We start from the raw sequence: 22020 nt of genomic DNA, 5'->3' as shown, positions 1-22020 counted from the left end.
GGCAGCAACAATGTGACTCCTTGAATAATAGCATTCATCCCTTCTGGATCTTGTAAGGGGTCACAATGACCCACCACTTTGTACCTGCAGATCCGGATTGTGTAAACTGCCAATAACACATCATTTAATGTACAGCCTTCTGTCTCAAAATAACCTGCATAACTGGGTTTGGACCTCTAAGGAGTAGGACGTTTCTCAGAGCTTTCTGAGAGGTTGTTCACGGGTGATAGTCCTCAAACTGGCTCGAGTAAAATTTTCCTTTTCTTTCTTAAATCAACTAATTATTCACAATGTTTTTTAAACAATAAAGTGTTTATTTTTGTTGTTGTAGTTTGATTTTTTATATTTGAAAAGCTTTATTTCTTAAACAATGGTAGGTATAAGTGCTTTGTTTTTATTATTATCCTTGTGGTAAACTATATGCAACAAAATAACGTACCATTAGTGACATTCAGTGTATTCAGTTTGTACAACCATCACCACTATCTGGTTCCTGAATATCTTCACCATCCTGAAGAGAAATTCTGAACCCATTAAACAATCACTTCTTGTTTCTCCCTCCCCCCATTCCCAATCTTAGGAAATCAGTAATCTGTTTTATGTTTTTAGGACTCGGCCAACTCTGGTTATTTCAATAAATGAATCGTAAAACATTTGGCATTTGTGTCTGGGTTCTTTCACTCAGCATCACGTTTACAGAATTCCTCTGTGTTGCAGCATGCACCCCTCTTTTCATTTTTCACCATATGGATATGCCATCTTTTGTTTCTCCAAAACAAAAGATGGACGATTGGGGTATTTCCACTTTTTGGCTATTGTGAATAGTGCTGCTATGAATATTTGTTTGTATACCTGTTTTCAGTTCTTTAGGTTATATAGCCAGTAGTGGAATTGCCAGATCTCATGTCTAACATTTTGGAAAGCTGACAATCTGCTTTGCAAAGTGACTACTGTTTTACATTCCCACCAGCAATGTTATTTCTCAGCATCCTTACAAACATTTGCTATTTGACTTTTTGATTATAACCATCTTTGTGGGTGTGAAGTATCACCTTATTGTGAATTTGATTTGCATTTCTAATGACTATTAGTCATCTCTAATGACTATTGACATCACTGAGTTTTGCATGGTCTTGTTGGTCATTTGTATGTGTTCTTTGGAGAACTGTCTACACAGATCCTTTGCCCATTTTTAATTGGGTTATCAGTCTTTCATTATTGAGGTGATAAGAGTTTTCTAATTCCAGGTACAATACTCTTAGCATATATATGATTTGCAAATGTTTTCTCCTGTCTTGTGGATAATCTTTTCACTTTACTAATAGTTTCATTTGAAGCAGAAAAAAATTTAATTTTGATGAGGTCCAACTTATCTGTTTTTCTTTTTTGCTCGTGCTTTTGGTGTCACATCTAAGAATCAATTGTCAAACTTGAAGTCAAGAAGATTTACCTCTATTTTTTCTAATGCTTAATAAATTTAGCTATTAAATTTAGGTCTTGATCCATTTGGAGTTAATTTTTGTACACAGTGTGAGGTAAGGGTCCAACTTCATTCTTTCACATATGGCTAATCAGTTGTCCCAGCATCATTTGCTGAAAAGACTATTCTTTTCCCATTGAATGGTCTTGGTACTCATTTTAAAAATACGCTGACCATAAACACACTGGTTTATTTCAATTTAATTTACTCCTAAGTATTTTATTCTTTTTGATGTTATTATAAATAGAATTGTATCTTAATTTCATTTTCTGACAATTCATTGTTAATGTATAAAAATACGTTTGAACTTTGTACATCAATCCTTCATCCTGCAATTTTATTGTACTAGTTTACAGTCTCTACTTTTGGTTTTTGGGGGGTGCTTTTTTTTTTTTTTCCTACATACAAGATCATGTCATCTGTGCATATGGTTTTACTTCTTCCTTTCCAATCTGAATTCTTTTTCTTGCTTAATTCCTGTTAGAACCTCTAGTATAATGTTGACTAGAAGTAGCAAGAGTGGCTATCCTTGTTTTATTTCTGATCTTAGAGGAAAATCATAGTCTTTCACTATTAAGTGTATTGTTGGCTGTAGGCTTTTCATAGGTGCTTTTTATTAGGTTGAGGAAGTTCCTTTTTATTTATTAGTTTGCTAAGTGTTTCTATCACGAAAAGATGTTGATTTTGTTAATGCTTTTTCTGCTTCTATTGAGATGATCATGTGGTTTTTGCTTTTTAAAAAAACTGAAGTATAGTTGATCCACTCCAGGATTCTTGTCTGGAAAATCCCATGGACAGAGAAGTCTCATAGGCTATGGTCCATGGGACTGCAAAGACTGACGTTACTTAGCTTGCATGCACACAAAGTTGATTTACAATGTTAGTTTCAGGTGTACAGCAAAGTGATTCAGTTATAAATATATATGTAGATATCTACATTCTTTTAAAAATTCTTTTCTATTATAGTTTTTTCTACAAGATATTGAATATATTGTACTTCCTTGTGCTATACAGTAAATGCTTATATACTATATATTGTATATATGGTTGTATACATGCTAACCCCCTACTCCCAATTTATCCCTTTCCCCTCTTTCAAGAAACTCAATCATGAATATTCATTGGAAGGAATGATGATGAAGCTGAGGCTCCAATATTTTGGCCACCTGATGTGAAGAGCTGACTCATCAGAGAAGACCCGACTCATCAGAGAAGACCCTAATGCTGGGAAAGATTAAGGGCAGGAGGAGAAGGGGATGACAGAGGATGAGATGGTTGGATGCCATCACCGACTGCAGGAGATGGTGAAGGACAGGGGAGCCTGGTATGCCGCAGTCCATGGGGTCGCAAAGAGGTGGACATGACTGAGCGACTGAACAACAACCTCTTTCCCTTTTGTAACCATGTTTGTTTTCTATGCCTGTGAGTCTGCTTCTATTTTGTAAATAAGTTCATTTTTACTATTTTTTTATTCCACGTGTATGTGATATCATATTTGTCATTCTCTGTCTTATTTGCTTGGTACAGTGATCTCGAGGTCCATCCATGTTGCTCTAAGTGGTATTGCATTCTTTTCTATGGCTCAGTAATATGCCATGGTATATATGTACCACACGTTCTTCATCCATTCATCTGTTAATGGACACTTAGGTTGCTTCCATGTCCTGGCTATTGTAAGCAGTGCTACTATGAACACTGTGAGTTTTTTCTCCCAATGCATAGGTTGTTTTTTTTGTTTTGATTTTTCCTTTTAATTTTATTGATATGGTATATTACATTTATTGATTTTGAGAATTAAGCCAATCTCACACTCCTGAAATATATCCCACTTGGTCATGGTATATAATTCTTTTTATATGTTATTGGATTCCATCCTAGTATTTTGTTGAGGATTTTCCACATTCATAAGAGATACTGGGTTTTCGTTTTCTTTTTGTAACTGCTTGTCTTTTTTAGAATAGCTTTGTCTAGTTTTTTAAATCAGGGTAATACTAGCCTTATAGGATGAGCTTGCAAGTGCTCCCTCAACTTCTGTGTTTTGCAAGTGTTTGTGATGAATTGGTACTAATTCTTCTTTAAATGTTTGGTAGAATTCATCAGGGAAGCCATCTGGGGTATATGGCTTTTCTTTGTGGGTATACACAGAAGGAAAGGGGGTAGGGCACAGCCTTTAAAAGAATGACATAGTCACAGGATATGACAAAAACTGGTCAGAACCATCTAGGTCCAAGATGACAGCACTTCTAGCGAAACTTGAGCCTCATTATACACTCACTGTAATACAGTAGCGTCTAAACAACACAGCCACCAGTGCCATGACAGTTCTGAAGCTAACCATAAAACGTCACAAAGCGGGTGATGGCCCCTGAGAGTGAATCATTCTCCCACTCTTTAGCCCATGAAATTACTCAGCCCATAAAAATTAACCACACCAAGACAGGGCCTCTCGCCTTCTGAGATGGCCCATATTCTGTGGGTGTGTTTCTCTCTAAATAAAGCCATTCTTTCTCTCGTTGAATTCTGAGACAAGACATCAAGAATCTGAGCTTCAATAAGTCCTGAGAACAAGTGTGTGATCTCAATTAAAAGATTGTGGGTTCAAGTCCCAGTCTGAATTGCAGTTTCAGGTACTGTTTATTACCAATTCAATGTGCTTATTATATGTCTATTAAGATTACCTATTTCTTCTTGAGTTAGTTTTGGTAGTGTCTTTATAATAATCTGTCCATTTCTCCTGTTATCTAATTTATTTAATTTATTGGCATATAGTTGTTCATAGTATTCATTTATAATCCTTTTTATTTCTGTAAGTCCAGAAGAATATCCCCTGTTTCATTTCTGATCTAGTAATTTGAGTCTTTAAAAACTTTTTTCTTGGCCAGTCTAGTGAGAGATTTGCCAGTCTTGTTGATCTAGTCAAAGAACAAGCTTTTGTTTCCATTTATTTTCTCTATTGTTTTTCTATTCTATGCTTCATTAATTTCCTCTCTAATCTTCATTATTTTCTTCCTTGTTTGCCTAAGATTTAATTTGCTCCTGCTTTTCCAGTGTTTTAAGATAGAAGGTTAAGTTATAGATTAAAGAGCTTTCTTTTAATTTAGGCATTTTCGGCTATAAATTACATTCTAAGTGTTGCTTTACCTATATCCCGTAAGTTTTGGCATGCTGCTTCATTTTCATTCATCTCAAAGTATTTTCTAATTTCACTTTGGCTTTCTTTTTTGACCCTTTGGGTACTTAGGAGTCTGTTTTTTAATTTACTTATGAATTTCCCCAGATTCTTTCTGTTACTTATTTCTAATTTCATTCTTTTGTGAAACAAAATTCATATTTTATGGCAAGACAAAAAAATGTAAATAAAATTTTCTCTTCCTTTTTCTTCCTCTTTCCCCCTACTGTACATTGTGTATCTATATTTGCATCAACCAAACCTTCCCCACTGGCAGAAATTCCCTCTCAAACACTGAGTGACACTTTCTTAAGATAGATAACATTCTTTCTTGATATAGGGCCACACTCAGATGTGGACTATGTAAAATGTCAGTAATACATCTTTTGATGTACAGCCCTCTGTCTCAAAAAAATTCCTATATAACTGTGTATTGACTTCTTATGGGCAGAACAGTTCTCAGAGCTTTCTGAGATACTCTTTCTGGGTTATGATCCTCAAATTATGCTCAAATAAAAATTTCCATTTCTTTTCTTAGACTGACTGATTTTTCTTGACACTTTGTTTGAGAACGTATCTTGTATTATTTCTATCCTCTTAAATGTACTGAAGTTTACCTTATGGCTTAGCATATGGTCTATCCCACAGAATCTTCCATGCGTATTTGAGAGGACTGACTGCTGCTCCTGTTGGGTGGAGTGCTCTCTCTATTAGGCCTAACTGGCTTATAGCATTGTTCAAGTCATCAATTTCTTTACTGGTTTTGTACCTAATTGTTCATTTTTGAAAATGGAGAAGTCTCCCGTGATTATCGTAGATCTACTTTTCCCTTCGTTTGTCAGCTTTTGCTTCATGTATTCTTGATGGTCTGCTGCTGGATGCAGGTATGTTTACAGCTGTCATAGCTTCCTGACTGACCCTTTTCTCATTATGAAATAGCCCTCTTCATCTCTAATAACGTTTTAATAGACTTTTCCATTTTGTCATATTAGTCATTTTAATTTCTTTTGATGTTTGTATTACATATCCTTTTCTTTTCCTTCACTTTCTATTTATTTGTATTTTTGAATATAAAGTATCTAGTTTTATAATAGCTTCTTCTGTAGACAATATATAGTTGCATCCCTTTAAAAACTCCAGTTTGACAGTGTCTGCGTTTTGACTGGATGGGTTCATTCATTCACATGTCAGGTTACTGGACTGCATTTACATTTGTCATTTTTGCTTGCTATATATCTCATGTGTTTTTTTTTTTCCTATATTTTTTTAGTGCAAAAACACACAAAAAGGACTGTATATGTTTCAAGAGGGGCAATCTTAATTGTTCCCAGCTAGTATATGCTGGTTTTTCAACCCAATGTTCCATACAGTATTATCAATACTAGATGATGAATACAGCAGTCTTGCCCAGTGGTGCTTAAGATGCGGAGCAAGATCAGGATATGTAATTCCCAGCATCACGTGGGAATTTGTTAGCGGAAAAAAGTTAATCTCTGTAATCAAACTTGGTTTTGAGTCCCAGCTCTACATTTATAGCTGTGTGATTTGGGGGAACTCACTAAAGCATGGGGCCTTTTAATAATCCTGTCTTACACAGTGGTTGTGAAAGCTGTAAGAGACTAAGTGAGATAACATAAATACTACTACCAGATTAGGACTGCTCCTGATTTTCTCTCTCCCTGCAACAAAATAACAAAGCTTCTACCAGTTTTCTCTGTATTTTCAGTGTAACTACCAGCAGCTTAAATTACTTAAACCAATTCTCACTGTAGCAATTACTGAGAGGGACAAGTGCAGAAACAGGAACAGGAACAGAAACCAGGAGGCTTTGTGGTAGGTTAGCAGAGAAAAAGAGGAGTTCAGTCTGAACCCATCTCTCAAGCTGCCAGAAAAATGAGGTGGCTGTTTAAATATCACTCTGGATGCTGATACATGCTCAAGGTCTGAAATTACAGCAATTAAAAAAACTCACTATTTCTCTGCATTTTTAACTTTTACTGAGAGCACAGCAATAATCCTGTGTGGTAGACTAGGCAGGCATTATTATCTCCATTTTGCAGGGACCTAAATTTCAGAGGGATTAAGTGACTTTTGGTGGGAAAGCTGGGACTGAAGCCATGTCGGTTAATTGCAAATTACACTTATCACAGTACTTGAGAAGTTCTCAAAATAAAGGTCATATGGAAAGGATAAAGGTCATGCTATGTATCTCAACAGTACTATTGAATGAATAAATATCTGATTTACAAGCAAAAATCTTGTTACGATGAACATCATCGCAGAGATCCTAGTTAAAAGAATATCCATGTATTTGTAATACAGGAGTTGAGGGTAAGAAGTGTGTATGTGGATATTTGTTCTGATTAAAAGTTTGAACAAGAGCCATAATATTTCTGAAGTCTTCATAATTTGCATTGACTATACACAGAGTTTAAGGCGGTACATATATTGTTCTACTATACCATTTGAAGGGGTCACTGAGTAGAATCCATGTACAGATGAGGCCATGTGTAAGTTTACTAGACCACATTGCTCAATCTCCTTAGCATGCTAGACCATAAGATTCTTGAGGGCAGAGCCCTGTTTTTGAATGAATCATCATTCAAAATGAATAAATTTTGAATATCACTAATGAATCAATCAATACATGAGTCTGTAAGTGAATGTATTTCCTTTAACATCATTCTTTGTTTATTCCTCTCTTGTCAAAAGCACCTTTCTCTATTTCTGACTCTTTAGAGGTTAGAAACAGACCTATTCTCTCCTGCTGGTCAAAAATATTTCCACCTAATCACCTCATGCTTGTCAGAATGGCCATCATTAAAAAATCAACAAATAACAAACGCTGGAGTGGGTGTGGAAAAGAGAACCCTGCTGCACTGTCGGTAGAAATATCAGTTGAAAAAAAAAAAAAAAGAAATATAAGTTGATGTGGCCACTATGCAGAACAGGATGGAGAGTCCTCAAAAAATTAAAATATAATTACCATGTGATCCAGCAATCCCACTCCTGGGCATACACCAGGACAAAACTATAATTCAGAAAGATACATGCAACCCTTGTCCAAAGCAGCACTATTCTCAGTAGCCAAGACACGGAAACAACCTAGATGCCCACTGACAGAATAACGAATAAAGAAGATGTGGTACGTAATATATAACAGAATATGTATCATGAAAAGAATGAAATAATGCCAACTGCAGAAACAGAGATGGACCTAGAGATTATCATACTAAGCAAAGCAAGCCAGAGAGAGAAAGACAAGTGCCACATGTCACTCATACGTGGGAGCTAAAATATGGCACAAACGGACTCACGTCTGCAACAGAAAGAGACTCGCAGACAGAGAGCAAAGTTGTGGGTGCCAAGGGGGATGGAGTGTGGGAGATCGATGGACTGAGAGTATAGGGTTAGTAAATGCTAACTATTATGTATAGAATTGGATAAACAACAAGGTCCTACCATATATACTGTTTATCAAAAAACCATAAGGGAAAATAACATGGAAAAAGAATACGTAGATATATGTATAATCTAACCACTTTGTCTATAGCAGAAATCAACACAACATTGCAAATCAACTACACCTCAATAAAATTTAAAACAACCAAAAAAACTAACAAAATATTTCCACCTAAGCCCAGACTAAATTTCTTCCAGAACCTCTTTTCCCTCTACCACTGGTTTATCCCCCAAGTAACAGTTCAAAATGACTCTCAGTCATTCGGACCCTGTGTTGGGACCCTGAACTGCTCACCTAAATTGGCTTACCACCACTTTCATTATCCTACTCAGTTCTTATGAACCAAGTTTCTGATCAAAATCAGCCCTTTCAAGGCTCTTTCTGGTGCTCCATGTTCCCAAGCGTTTATTTCTTCAATACCTTTCATGCATTCATTATAGTGCTACATATTTAAATAGTTATTAATTAGTCAGTTAAGCAAAAAAAAATTCTTATTTATGTTTGTAAATGTATTGCTAATAAATGGTGTTGGAAATAATTTCCCTTTCAGGGTAAAAGAAAGAGGGAAATGGGAAAAAAGAAAGTTTTTTGAAAATCTACTTTGTGTCAGTTACTTTCCATGCATTTAATTTTCAAAAGTAAATTCAAATAAGGCAGACAGAGACTAATTGTTCCTAAATATCCATCCTTCTCTTCTTTGAAAAGTAACAGGATTTTTGGTAGGCACATTAACTGTACAGATAAGCTCTACATTCCCCAGCCTCTCTTACAGGTAAGCACATCACAGTGATTTGCAGAGTAGATACTAGCAGATGGTGCAAATTCCCAGGTGACCCAGTGGTTAGGATGCTGCGCTCTCACTACTGAGGGTCTGGGTGGAACTAAGATCCTGCAAGCAGCACAGCGTGGCCAAAAAAATAAAAAAGGACTTATAGATGGTATTCTGCAAGGAAAGAAATATGCCCTCCTGTTTGCTTTTTCCTCTCCCTGCTGAACTAAATGTTAACTTTCAACTTGGGCCACGTGGATGAAAGCAACACATTATGGATGGCAGAGTAATTAAATAAGATTAAGAAGGGAATGGCTACCCACTGCAGTATTCTTGCTGGGACACTTCTATGGACAGAGGAGCTTGGTGGGCTACAGTCCTCGGAGTCACAAAGAATCAGATGTGACTGAGTGACTAACACTAATACCACAGAGCCTACGTCAGCCCTGGACTGTATACAATGGGACTGCCGCATGAGCAACAAATAACTTCTACGTTGTTCATGCCTATCAGTGAAGTCTCACTATAGTTTCTGAGTCAAGGTTTTGCTTAACACCTCGTACAACCTCTGTGAGTGGCACTCCCTGGAGTTGTGCGACTTGGCAGTTTTGAACTCACCTTCCGACTAACAGAGTAAGGTGAAGACAAGCTCAGAAAGATTTAAAACTTCTCTGAAGTCAAACTATTAAGTGATAAGGTGAGACTGAACTCAGATATACATGATACCAAGTTGTGACAACACTAGGTTCTACCTTAAATTTTCACTTTGTGAAATGTTATCCAGAAGAAAAGTTCCATTACTTGTAGTAGATACACTATTATATCTACTACGTGGGGAGGAACCCCTTAGAAGAAATGGAGTAGCCCTCATAGTCAACAAAAGAGTCTGAAATGCAGTACTTGGGTGCAATCTCAAAAACGACAGAATGATCTTGGTTCGTTTCCAAGGCAAACCATTCAATATCACAGTAATCCAAGTCTATGCTCCAACCACTAATGCTGAAGTAGCTGAAGTTGAATGGTTCCACTAAGACCTATACGACCTTCTAGAACTAACACCAAAAAAAGATGTCCTTTTCATCAAAGGGGACTAGAATACAAAAGTAGGAAGTCAAGAGATACCTGGAGCAACAGGCAAATTTGGCCTTGGAGTACAGAATAAAGCAGGGCAAAAGCTAACTCTCTTGGCAAAGAGTTTTGCCAAGAGAACGCATGGTCATAGCAAACACCCTCTTCCAATAGCTCAAGAGAGAAGACTACACATGGATATCATCACCATGGACATCATCACCATGGACATGGTCAATACTGAAATCAGATGATTATATTATTTGGAGTCAAAGATAGACGCTCTATACAGTCAGCAAAAAAAAAGACCTGGAGCTGACCATGGCTCAGATCATGAACTTATTGCAAAATTCAGACTTAAATTGAAGAAAGCAGGGAACACCACTAGGCCATTCAGGTATGACCTAAATTAAATCCCTTATGATTATACAGTGGAAGTGAGAAATAGATTTAAGGGATTAGATCTGATAGAGTGCCTGACGAAGTATGGACAGAGGTTCGTAACTGTACAGGAGGCAATAATCAAAACCAAGCCCAAGAAGAAGAAATGCAAAAAGGTAAAATGTCTCTCTGAGGAGGCCTTACAAATAGCTGAGAAAAGAAGAGAAGCTAAAGACAAGGGAGAAAGGGAAAGATATACCCATTTGAATGCAGAGTTCCAAAGAGTAGCAAGGAGAGATAAGAAACCCTTCCTCAGTGATCAATGCAAAGATAGAGGCAAAGAATAGAACGGGAAAGACTAGAGATCTAGGAGATGGTGAAGGACAGGGAAGCCTGATGTGCTGCAGTCCATGGGGTTGCAAAGAGTCAGACACAACTAAGTGACTGAAAACAGCAACAAGTTATCCCCTTACAGTGTAAGGGAAGTGGCTTCAATTCCCACTTAAAACCAGCAATAATGGCTGCACGGGTATCAGAAAAAAAGTGAGCGTGCCTGGGACGTGTACTGTTTTTGTGATAGCAATGGCACTAAGGAATCCAATTTGATTGTACGGCTGTACCTCTGTCACGACGCTGCATCACCGTGTGCAGATGTAAAGTCAGCTTTCCTTCCTAATTCTCTTGCTTCCCTCCCTGGACAAGCTCCTTCCCATCTGTTCCCAAGAAACCACCTGGCTGAGTGCTGCTCCAAGGAGAGCAACACTTGACCTTTAAATAAGGTTAAGGACAGGGAGGGGCTTGGTGAGTGCGCAGCTGAGAAAAAGACAGTAACTCTGACATTCATTTTGGAGCGAGAGAAAGAGAAAAGGAGAGTTAACAGTTACTGAGTGTCTACTATGCGCCTGTGTTAGGCTTCCAATGTATACTGTGTCATTTAAACTTTTCAGTAACCACAGGATTCAGGTATTGTTCCCACTTAATCGGTGAGAAAATAGACTCTAATACAAAGTCCCGTGCCACGTGACAAAGCAATGGTTTGAAACCAGGTCTGGCTTCAAAATCCATGTTCTTTCAGTTATACCCTGAAGCCTTTAAACTTGTTAAAACTGTCTTTTTTTGTTTTCAAATACATTATCTCCTCTATATAACTCTGAAGAGCATCTGGTTACCTTAAGAAATTTTCCAGGCCTTACTGTGTTTGACATGACCAATAAAATATTCTGCAGCACTTGGGGAATTCAGCTGATCTTTTGTCACAGGGCAATGAAAGGTGCCAGTTGGCAACAAGATAAGGAGCTTAAGCCAGAACGCAAATTAGCCTACTACTTCCTCAAGAGAGGAGCTCTACCGTGGAAAAACACCCTCACCTGAACAATGTGTTCAGTGACAGGATTGATTTCATTCTCTTTGCCAACTGATCATAGTTTGTTGACCTGTACTGTTCTGATCACTGTGCTTTGGGAGAAAATAGAGTGCATTTTCATAATTCCATTTGGAACACCTCTACAATGAGAACTCATTACTCCATTTTCACTTTGTAAATAGAAAAGAAAGAGAAAAGCTACGTTTCAAAAGAAAATGTGTAGCCTGATGTCAAGTAAAAATATTAATCAGGATTCATCATTGAGTCATTCATCCATTCATTCAAGACTAATATACAAAGAGAGAGATTTAGGACACTCTCTGCCTTCTTCCCAGGAGGGAATGAGGTAGTGAGAGTAACATGGCTTGCCAGGTTTCTCACTTCATGGAACTCTCCAGGCAAGAATTCTGGAGTGGTAGGAAAGCACCAATTAAAAAAAAAATCATTACAGTGAAATGTGATTATCTCTGATTTCCTCTTTTTCTTCCCACGTCAGTTAATCAGCATATTCTTTAGGCTCTCATCTTCAAAACATAACCAGAATTTTCACTTCATCCTTCTACCCAGGGCAACTGCACTCATTTGAAGCCCAGAGGATGCCATCTGCATTTTAGTCTCCTTGAATGCGGTCCTGCCACCACAGCTCTCCACCCTGCGCACTTCCTCCTCTGTCCCCCTGCGTGGAGCTCCTGACGTCTCCTGCTCACCACACAGCACTCTCCACGCAGCAGCGTCACTCTGCTACTCAAAGGCCTCCGATGGTTTCTCATCCCACACAGGAAAACATCAGGTCCTTACTGTGGCCTGCAAGCCCCACCTTATCTGAAGTAGGCAACAAGGTCATTTTCTAAATATGACCGGGGGTAGGCTGAGCTGGGGATGGGAACAGCATTGTCAGCGACTGGAATAGTCACACTTTGAGAGGAAGGCAAAGGGTTGTTGACAGGGAAAAGGGTGGTCAGGGGCCCAAGACTCAACTGAGATCATTGATTTCTAATAGTTCCAGTCTGAAATGTGCAGTTTTCTCTAACCACTCCATGAGCGTAGGGGTCATTGTAAGGGTGTGGAAAAATGCACGGTACTTTCTGCTGCAACCCAAACTCTTCCAACACTTAAAACAACAAACATTTATTATTTCTCATGATTCTACACGTCAGCTGGGTGGGTCTTCTGTTCTGGGCGCGCTCACTTGGACTACACGGTCTAGGATGGCCTTTTTAAAAAACACCTAATGGCTGGTAGCCAGGTTGTTCTGGAGAGACCTCAGCTGGGCCTTGTTTTTTCCCCTTCAAATCACGGCTCCTCTCCAGCAGGCTAGATCAGGCTTCTTCAGGAAGTGAGCTCAGTGTTCTGAAGAGCAGAGAGAGTGAGCCCACGTGTGCCAGCATCTTTTAAGTCATTGCCCAACTTGCTAATGTCCCTTGATGAAAGCAAGTCACAATATCAAGCCCAGAGTCAGTGTGAGAGGGGACAACACACAGTCATAGATAGAGGCAGGAGTGAAAAAATAGGGGCAAATACTACCATGAAGGGTAAATTGCACACTGAAGTAGGTTTAGGGTTTTCTGGGCAGGGTCAGAGGGCTAGGGCTTCGAGGAAGTACAGAGTTTTGGTGAAAAAGTATGTTGTTCACATGAAACAACCATGAGCTGCAGCTAAAAAGAAAGGGAAATGAGATAGGGGTGTTTACAGATTGGGAGAAAATGATGTTACGATTCTGGAACCCATTCGAACATGGTCAGGGGAGACATTCCCACACCAACAAAAAACTCTTGGCCACCAGCTGAATATCCTAAATTTAACTTGACTCACAACTGGAAAGGTTAACGACTCAGTCTTACAAGACTCCCAACATCCCTTCAGACGCCAATCACAATTATGCTCACTGGGTTTAAATCTGACATTGAAGATGTCTGAAAGAATAAGGAACAACAAAGTGATATAAATTGAACACATGAAGCATAATGTTATAAAGCAATGTAACCTCAATAAAAAATAAAGTTTAAAGACGTGACATAGGGCTTCTCTAGTGCTCCAGAGTTTAAAAATCCGCCTTGCAATGCAAGGGACCCCAGTTTGATCTCTGGCATGGGAAGATCCCACAAGCCGCAGAGCAACTTATCCTGCGTACCACAACTACCAAGCCCACGTGCCTAGGGCCTGTGCTCTGCAACAAGAGAAGCCACCTAAAGAGAAGCCTGCGCATCGCAAGGAAGAAGAGAGCCCACGAACCACAACTAGAGAAAGTCTGGGGCAGCAACAAAGACTCACCACAGCTGAAAAATAAAAGAAAGAAAGAAATCTTTAAAATAAATAGTGACATAAACTGAAAAAAGCACTTTTTATTTCAGAAATAAAAAACATAGCAATCAAACTTCAAACAAAATCACTGGATGGATTTAACAGATTAGTCAAAGACGGAAAGAGAAAAAAGCAATATTGACACCTTACTGTTGCTGTTCAGCTGCTAAGTCGTGTCCAACTCTTCGCAAACTCATGGACTCCAGCACACAAGTCTTCCCTGTCCTTCACTATCTCCCAGTTTGCTCAAACTCATATCTATTGAGTTGGTGATGCCATCCAACCATCTCATCTTCTGTTGCCTTCTTCTCCTTCTGCCCTCAATCTTTCCCAGCATCAGGGTCTTTTCCAATGAGTCAGCTCTTCACTTCAGGTAGCCAAAGTACTGGAGCTTTAGCACCAGTCCTTACAATGAAAATTCAGGATTTATTTCCTTTAGGATTGACTGATTTGAACTCCTTGCAGTCCAAAGGACTCTCAAGAGTCTTCTCCAGCACCAGAATTCAAAAATACTAATTCTTCAGTGCTCAGCCTTCTTTATGGCCTCCTTCTTGTACCTGTACTAGTTGAGACTTTACTAGGTTTCCTATATTCACAGTTTTTGTTCCATTTTATTCCATCTCAATTTTGAAATTCCTAGACAGTTGAGACCCAATAAACTGATTCACACCTCTCATGCTATCTTTTAATGGATATATTTTAATTAAAACTGATGATTGCACCATACAAGACAACAGTGTTAGAGAAATACAATTTTTAAAAAGCTTTCATTACAAGGCAAAGTTGAGGACTGAAATTTGTACCTCTGACAAATCCCTCAGGTGCTGGTGTCTCCAGAATAAACTAGACGCAGCTGACTTCATTAATGACTCCCCTGAGACTCTTGCACTCTTGGGCAGAAAGAGGAATCAGTCTAGGAAGAAAGCAAGTTCAATTTTTATTCTGACTTGGGGGTTGATAAAATTTTCCATTGGGAAATTTTTAAACCAGCGAAGTGTCACCTATGAAGTAAACTTAGTCAAGGCAACTGTCAAATATAGAATTAATGGTTTATTACACTCAGTAGCATATTTGGAGGGACTCACTGATTTCCACTGATCACTAGTAGTCTTGAATCTGTGATGAGACAAGAAAAATAAGGTCTGTAGACTTTTTCATAAAGCTAATTTAGAGTATGGGTTCTTTATGAATTTTTAGAGTGTTTTCTTTTTATTTTGGGGGTCAAAATATAATTTTTAAGTGAAATGAGGCTGATAGAAAATGGCAGTTGTTTTTGGTTTTGTTTCACAGATTGGTGAAAATTTTAAATTGTTGTTGATTCCCCAAATTCTTTTGAAAATCTAGATTGATCCTCAAAGTTCAAAAGACTGGGACCATCACTAATGTTGTCTACTATTATTTATTCATCCAACAAATATTATGAGGGCCCACTATGTGCTAAAAAATGGCCACAAATAAGAAAATGATTGCACTGCATGCCCTCCTGCTCACAGTAAGAAAGGGACACATTTACTAGTAGTTACTAACAAGTAGTGTTAGTTCTTCTGGGAACAGATGTGAGGGAAGGCTTGTTGTCTGGGGAATTAATCTCTTAGTGAAAGAAGAAATGAACCTGAGCTGCTCGAAAATGAGGGTTCCCTGGTGGCTCAGGGGTAAAGAATCTACCTGCCACAAAGGAGAAGCGGGTCCCTGGGTTAGAGAGATCCCCTGGGGAAGGAAATGGCAACGCTCTCCAGTATTCTTGCCCCAGAGCATCCTGGCAGGCTACAGTGCATGGAGTCACAAAGAGCTGGACACGATTTCCTGACTGAGCATGTTCACATGCCTTGAAAATGCACAGGTATTTGATGAGGGAAAAGGAATGGAGGCAAGAGAAATCTTACTGCAAGGAATTTTAAATAGTTCTAGATGTCCAGAGCTAGAGTATCCACTAAAGACTAAGATAGGGTGAGAATGAAAACAGAGGTAAGTGAAGATAAAAGAGGTTTTGTAGGTTCAGCTAAGGACTTTTTTGACGCTAACAGTAAAGAACCCGCTTGCCAGTACAGGAGATTTAAGAGTTGTGGGTTTGATCTCTGGGTCAGGAAAAGCCCCTGGAGGAGGGCATAGCAACCCATTTCATTATTCTTGCCTGAAGAATCCCATAGACAGAGGAGCCTGGTGGGCTACAATCTACAGGGTCCCAAAGAGTCAGACACGACTGAATCGACTTAACACACCCACAAGGACTTTAAAACAAATAATTGTGATAAAAACACAATATAAAAGTTATCATTTTAACCATATTTGAGTATACAGTTCAGTAGTGTTAGGTATATCACACTGTTGTGAACTAAGCAGGCTAGGACTGGAGATTTAGGAAGACTGTTTTAGAAAGTAAGGGTCACAGGAGGTAAGGGATGAAGGACTGAAAGAAATGAAAGGACTTGAAGGCCTGTGGGAGTCACGTGACTCCAGCCAGGTTTCTCGCTTGGTAGCAGAGATTTTTGCCAGAGGGGAACTCAACATACCACTGGCTGAGTACCAAGCCTATATGGGCCAGCTTTTCAGGGACTCATTACACATTGGAAGCTAGCAGACCACATCTAGCCAGGAGGAGTTTCCTTATCCCCTGCAACTGAAATAAACTTTTCCCGAAAAATCAAGGTATCTGGAAACACTGCAACCACAGTCCCTCAGGAAAACAATGAGAACTCACTCCACTGAAACAGAAACAACTCCCCTCCCCCTCAAAAATAACCCATGGTCCCCAAAACACCTTTTTGTCAAAGTATAAGAAATTCATAGAAAAGTACAGATGCTCACAAGGCGAACGTATTCCACTAACCAACCAGCAGCTTTCAACAATAAGCAAAACATAACCAGTATCTTCGATGTTACACTTATTTAATCTTAATCCTATGAGGTAGATCACACTACCGCCTCCATCTCAAATACAAGGAAGTACAGACAAGCTAGTGTAAGAACCTAGGACCTGCTGTCTAACCCCGAATCCCACAGGCTCGGGGTCTGAGAAGAAACAGGCTTGAAAGTGACACGGTGAGTTTAGCTTTGAACGACGCTGAGTGGGCGTCCGCTTCCTAGGAAACCTACTTCCGGACTTCAGAGCCTCGGGAACCTTCACTACCAGGAGTCCGCACCTCACATTACCAGCGCCAGCACTTCCGGAGCTCGGCCTCCCAACCAGCGGCCGCGGCATTCTGCACAGCCTCCACACACACGAGGGCGCTGTCGCAGGCACAGTCGGACGCTTGCCTCTCTCTGTTGTCGCGATATTCTTGAAGCCGGAAGAGCGTAATGTCGAAGGTCACGTAGACAGCGCGTCCCGCCCCGCACGCCTAAGTTCTCGCGCGAATTACACTTCCGCCCTTTTGGCTCTCTGAGCGGCACCATGGCGGTCGGCAAGAACAAGCGCCTTACGAAAGGAGGCAAAAAGGGAGCCAAGAAGAAAGTGTAAGTGGCAACTGTCGCGGCCTCCGCTTTGGGGGACCCTTACTGGAGTCGGCGAGCGGTTTCTGAGCCGCAGAGTAAGCCGGATGGCGAGGATTCTAATTGGATTGCGATGGCCGTGCGTGGTTGGTAAACTGCGAACCGCGGCCCGGCGGAGGCCGGTGCTGCTTTGAGGCGGGCTGACTGTTTTTCCCCTGGCCTTCTGGGCCAGATGCGCGCCCCTTTTGAGTCAGATTTCTGTCGCGAGTCGGACAGGAGTTGTGGGATCATGGGCTTCCTAAATCCCGCGGATAATACCTCTCTAAGATCTGGAGATGTGAAAGCCTTCTGTGGTTCCCTCAGGACCCCGCGTCTCTCCGCTGCTTGGGCCGGGGGGAAGCTGGAAGTTTCCAGTAAGCTAGCACGAGGTCCTAAAGTGTGCGGGTTACCGGTGTGTGTCCTCACGAAACAGTGAAAGTGAAGCGACATTGCTTGACGGAGGCAGTGTTGTTTTGGTGGCGGGACCGGCGGTGTGGGGAGGGGGTCTATGTTCGTGGCATAATTGACTGACTCGAGTGCCAGGTCTGCACAAGGACCTGGTGAGAAGAGCTAGATTACCTGTGCGTCCCTCACCTCGCTGAGAGGAATTTAGTTAGCCGTTTAAAGTAGTTAGAATGAGGAAGGTTCAAAACAATTGCGTGATTTTAAAACTTAAGCATGTTTTTAAATCCAGGGTTGACCCATTTTCTAAGAAAGATTGGTATGATGTGAAAGCACCAGCTATGTTCAATATAAGGAATATTGGGAAAACATTGGTCACGAGAACTCAAGGAACCAGTGAGTATCTTACTCTCCGTTTGTGTTTTTCTTCCCTTGAGACATGCGTGTATCTTGGTCTACTGTCTGTTCTGTGGTGGGATATTTAAGGAAATGTCAGCTTTTGATTGTGACTTCGGCCCCACTGGGGACTGTTTGTCCTAAGGTGCTTGTGGAAGCAGGATGGTACTTTTAAGAATTACCAGTAAAACGTGTGTGGTTAGTTTTGAGCTTCTAATAAGCACTGTCAGAAAGTTATTGGTGACCATATGGATTTGGTTAACAAAAGTTAAGGTCTTTATAATTTTCTTAATGCTTGAACATTAACTTAGCTGGCTTGGCTTTGTTTACGTTGTTCCTAATATTAACAATTGATTCTTTTATAGAAATCGCATCTGATGGCCTCAAAGGTCGTGTTTTTGAAGTGAGTCTTGCTGATCTGCAGAATGATGAAGTAGCATTTAGAAAATTCAAGCTAATTACTGAGGATGTTCAGGGCAAAAACTGCCTGACTAACTTTCATGGTATGGATCTTACCCGTGACAAAATGTGCTCCATGGTCAAAAAATGGCAGGTGAGAACAACATGCATAGTGCTGTAGTGTGCACGGCCAAAGATACCATGATTTTATGTCAGGAAGGAGCGTGTTCCTTTGAGGTTTAGATTTCTTTTCAAGTCTGTGATATTTTCTTGCTATTGAGTGTGGACTTTTGAACTTGAGTAACAGCAGTGGTGGTGGTGTTTAGTTACTCAGTTGTCCCCACTCTTTTTGTGACCCCATGGACTATAGCTGGAAAAGCTCCTGTCCATGGGATTTCCCAGGCAAGAATATTGAAATGGGTATCCATTTCTTTCTCCAGGGGATCCTCCCAACCAGAGATCCAACCTGTGTCTCCTGCACTGCAGGTGGATTCTTTACCAGTAAGCCACCCAGGAAGCCCTTAAACTGAGTTCAGGATTTAATATTGGATTATCATCAAAGTTTTTTTTGCTGTATGAATTAGCACAGGTTTGCATGAATTAGAACAGGTTTGCAGTTTAGGCTTTGCCTGTCCTCAGAACACCTTTGAACTTCAAAATCTTGTGAATTGTATCCTGAAAAGGGGCTATTGGGTTAGTTTTATCTGTTGTACAGTTCAGTAGGAGAGGCAGAGCCTCTGGAGTGAGATTGGAATTTTGTTTCCTTTTCCCAGTTATAGTCTCTGAAAAGTAACTTTTTAGTTTAGTTCAGTCCATTCCAGTCTCAGTCTTGTCCAGCTCTTTGTGACCCCGTGGACTGCAGCACACCAGGCTTCCCTGTCCATCACCAACTCCTGGAGCTTGCTCAAACTCATGTCCATTGAGTCAATGATGCCATCCAACCATCTCATCCTCTGCTGTCCCCTTTTTTTCCAGTGAGTCAGTTATTCACATCAGGTGGCCAAAGTGTTGGAGTTTCAGCTTCAACACAGTCCTTCCAAATGAATATTCAGGATTGATTTCCTTTAGGATGGACTGGTTGGATCTCCTTGCAGTCCAGAGGACTCTCAAAGAGTTTTCCCCAACACCGCAGTTTAAAAGCATCAGTTCTTTGGTGTTCATCCTTCTTTGTGGTCCAGCTCTCACATCCATACATGACTACTGGAAAAACCGTAGCTTTGACTAGACGGACCTTTATTGCTATAAAAAGTAACTTACAGCTTGCTAAGCCTTGTTTTTTTTTAAATCTGTAAAATGTAGGTAAGAACATTAGCTCATGGAATCAGGATAAAAGATCCATGTAAACATGCTTTGTAGAAGGTTAACAGAAAGCATTTGCTACAAGTTAGTTTGAACTACAGGAAATAATGACATTGGTTCAGATACCATTTGGGAATGTTTTATGTGTGGGAATGAATGATGACAAAATGTTTCGGTCCCAAATGACATAATGATTATACCGTTACATTTCTGACATTCCCCTAACTAAGGTTTTAATAATATTTCTGTAAGTATTTCTGTAAGGTTTTTCACTATGATTGCATTATATTCGTTTTTTTAAAGTAAAGCATAAAATATAGAAAATGCAAAGAGGGCAAATCTTCCTGAATTTAGGTAGTGTTAAGACTATGGATTTTTTAAAATTATGTTTTAGCCGTGAAATGGAATATTTAATCCTTATTGTGGCTTTGGTTTGGAACATAAAGGACATTTTAAAATATGTTTGGTGTTGTTACATTAGATGTCAGTATTGTAAAGTCTCTTAGAACCCATTTTTTGTTTACTTGCAGAGTTAAAAAATTGATTGGGGGAGGAGCTGATTGTTAAAGGCTAGCATGTGTATGTAAAAGAGGGAGTTCTTTGCAGATAGTGATAATGAGGATAGAGAAGCTACCTGGAGGAGATGGGGAAGACAGCCGAGAGGACTCATTGTTTAAATTAGATATGGAGGATAGTAAGAATTCAAGATAACTGTTGGTAAGCTCACTTCAAGGACATTAACTCTATAAATTAAATAGCCCATTTATATTATACTTGATATTGTGTAATGAATACTTGACCTTCCACTTTTTTAAAATTGGAATTTGAGGGATGAAAATTGATAACTTTAAGACTGGTATAACTGACTGTCATTTTTTTCACTAGACCATGATTGAAGCTCACGTTGACGTCAAGACTACCGATGGTTACTTGCTTCGTCTGTTCTGTGTGGGTTTTACTAAAAAGCGCAACAATCAGATTCGGAAGACCTCTTATGCCCAGCACCAGCAGGTGCGCCAGATCCGCAAGAAGATGATGGAAATCATGACCCGAGAGGTGCAGACAAATGACTTGAAAGAGGTGGTCAATAAATTGTAAGTGTTTTCCTTACAATACAACCCTCAGATAAGGAAAAGCATGTGAGACAAGGTGTGGTCAGAACTGTGTTTAAATTATCTGAAACTGTTTAGCTGCATCTCTTGAAAACGCGTTAAGTGTTCAGTAAATGTTACTTGCTGGTTTTGCATTTGGGCATTTAGTGAGACTTGAAGCTCAGGACTTATCTTTGCCTTAGGAAATACAAACCTTTTGTAATTAAGTATGGGAATAAATGATGACAAATGTTTCGGTCCCATATGATGTCTGATGATAAAAGTTAACATTTTTCTGATGTTCCCATGCAGTTGTTTAGACCTGTGTTTGGAAAAGGTGTATAACGCTTGGATTCAGAAGTGCTGATTTTGCTATTAAGTAGCCGTATAGTTCAAATTATTAAACCACTTATGAAGGGGCAATAACAGAACGAGGATAATTGTGGATTAAATGAAGTGTAGGTTTATTCTAACTTACCATTTCTGGTTTGCAGGATTCCAGATAGCATTGGAAAAGACATAGAAAAGGCTTGCCAATCTATTTATCCGCTCCATGATGTCTTCGTTAGAAAAGTGAAAATGCTGAAGAAGCCCAAATTTGAATGTAAGTGAAATCACAGGATTTCTGAAAGAAAATTGTGTAGAAAAGGTTTTTTTTGTGTGTGTGTGTAGAAAAGTGTTGTTTTTTTGAGGCCAGGTGTTGCTTTTTTTTCTCCTGTCTTCCTTGTATAGTATTATAGAGTACTGATAACATGTTTCAAGATATGGTAGACTGTAACTAACAATTTTTCCCTTCTTTTTAGTGGGAAAACTCATGGAGCTACATGGTGAAGGTAGTAGTTCTGGAAAAGCTACTGGGGATGAGACAGGTGCTAAAGTTGAACGAGCTGATGGATATGAGCCACCAGTCCAAGAATCGGTTTAAAATGCAGACTCTTAATGGTGACAAATAAAAGATCTTATTTGTGGTA

General features: G+C 39.6%; 1 protein-coding gene and 2 non-coding genes across 3 annotated transcripts; all 3 read left to right on the top strand.

Moving 5' to 3' along the window:
* Nucleotides 1-17294: 17294 nt before the first annotated feature.
* RPS3A (ribosomal protein S3A) lies at nucleotides 17295-22020 on the top strand. Its single transcript, XM_040251468.1, has 6 exons — nucleotides 17295-17447; nucleotides 18157-18260; nucleotides 18626-18813; nucleotides 20844-21052; nucleotides 21544-21653; nucleotides 21853-22020. Exons 1-6 carry the CDS (start codon nucleotides 17386-17388, stop codon nucleotides 21972-21974), a joined length of 795 nt encoding a protein of 264 aa, XP_040107402.1. The 5' UTR covers nucleotides 17295-17385; the 3' UTR covers nucleotides 21975-22020.
* LOC120871684 lies at nucleotides 20110-20176 on the top strand. Its single transcript, XR_005723106.1, has one exon. It is a non-coding gene; the product is annotated as a small nucleolar RNA SNORD73 (small nucleolar RNA).
* On the top strand, nucleotides 21284-21352 carry LOC120871685. Its single transcript, XR_005723107.1, has one exon. It is a non-coding gene; the product is annotated as a small nucleolar RNA SNORD73 (small nucleolar RNA).

This window comes from Oryx dammah, unplaced genomic scaffold, assembly GCF_014754425.2.
Source record: "Oryx dammah isolate SB20612 unplaced genomic scaffold, SCBI_Odam_1.1 HiC_scaffold_12, whole genome shotgun sequence".
NCBI lineage: Eukaryota > Metazoa > Chordata > Mammalia > Artiodactyla > Bovidae > Oryx > Oryx dammah.
Note: the sequence above shows the minus strand (reverse complement) of the source record. Positions and strands in the feature narration are given on the sequence as shown.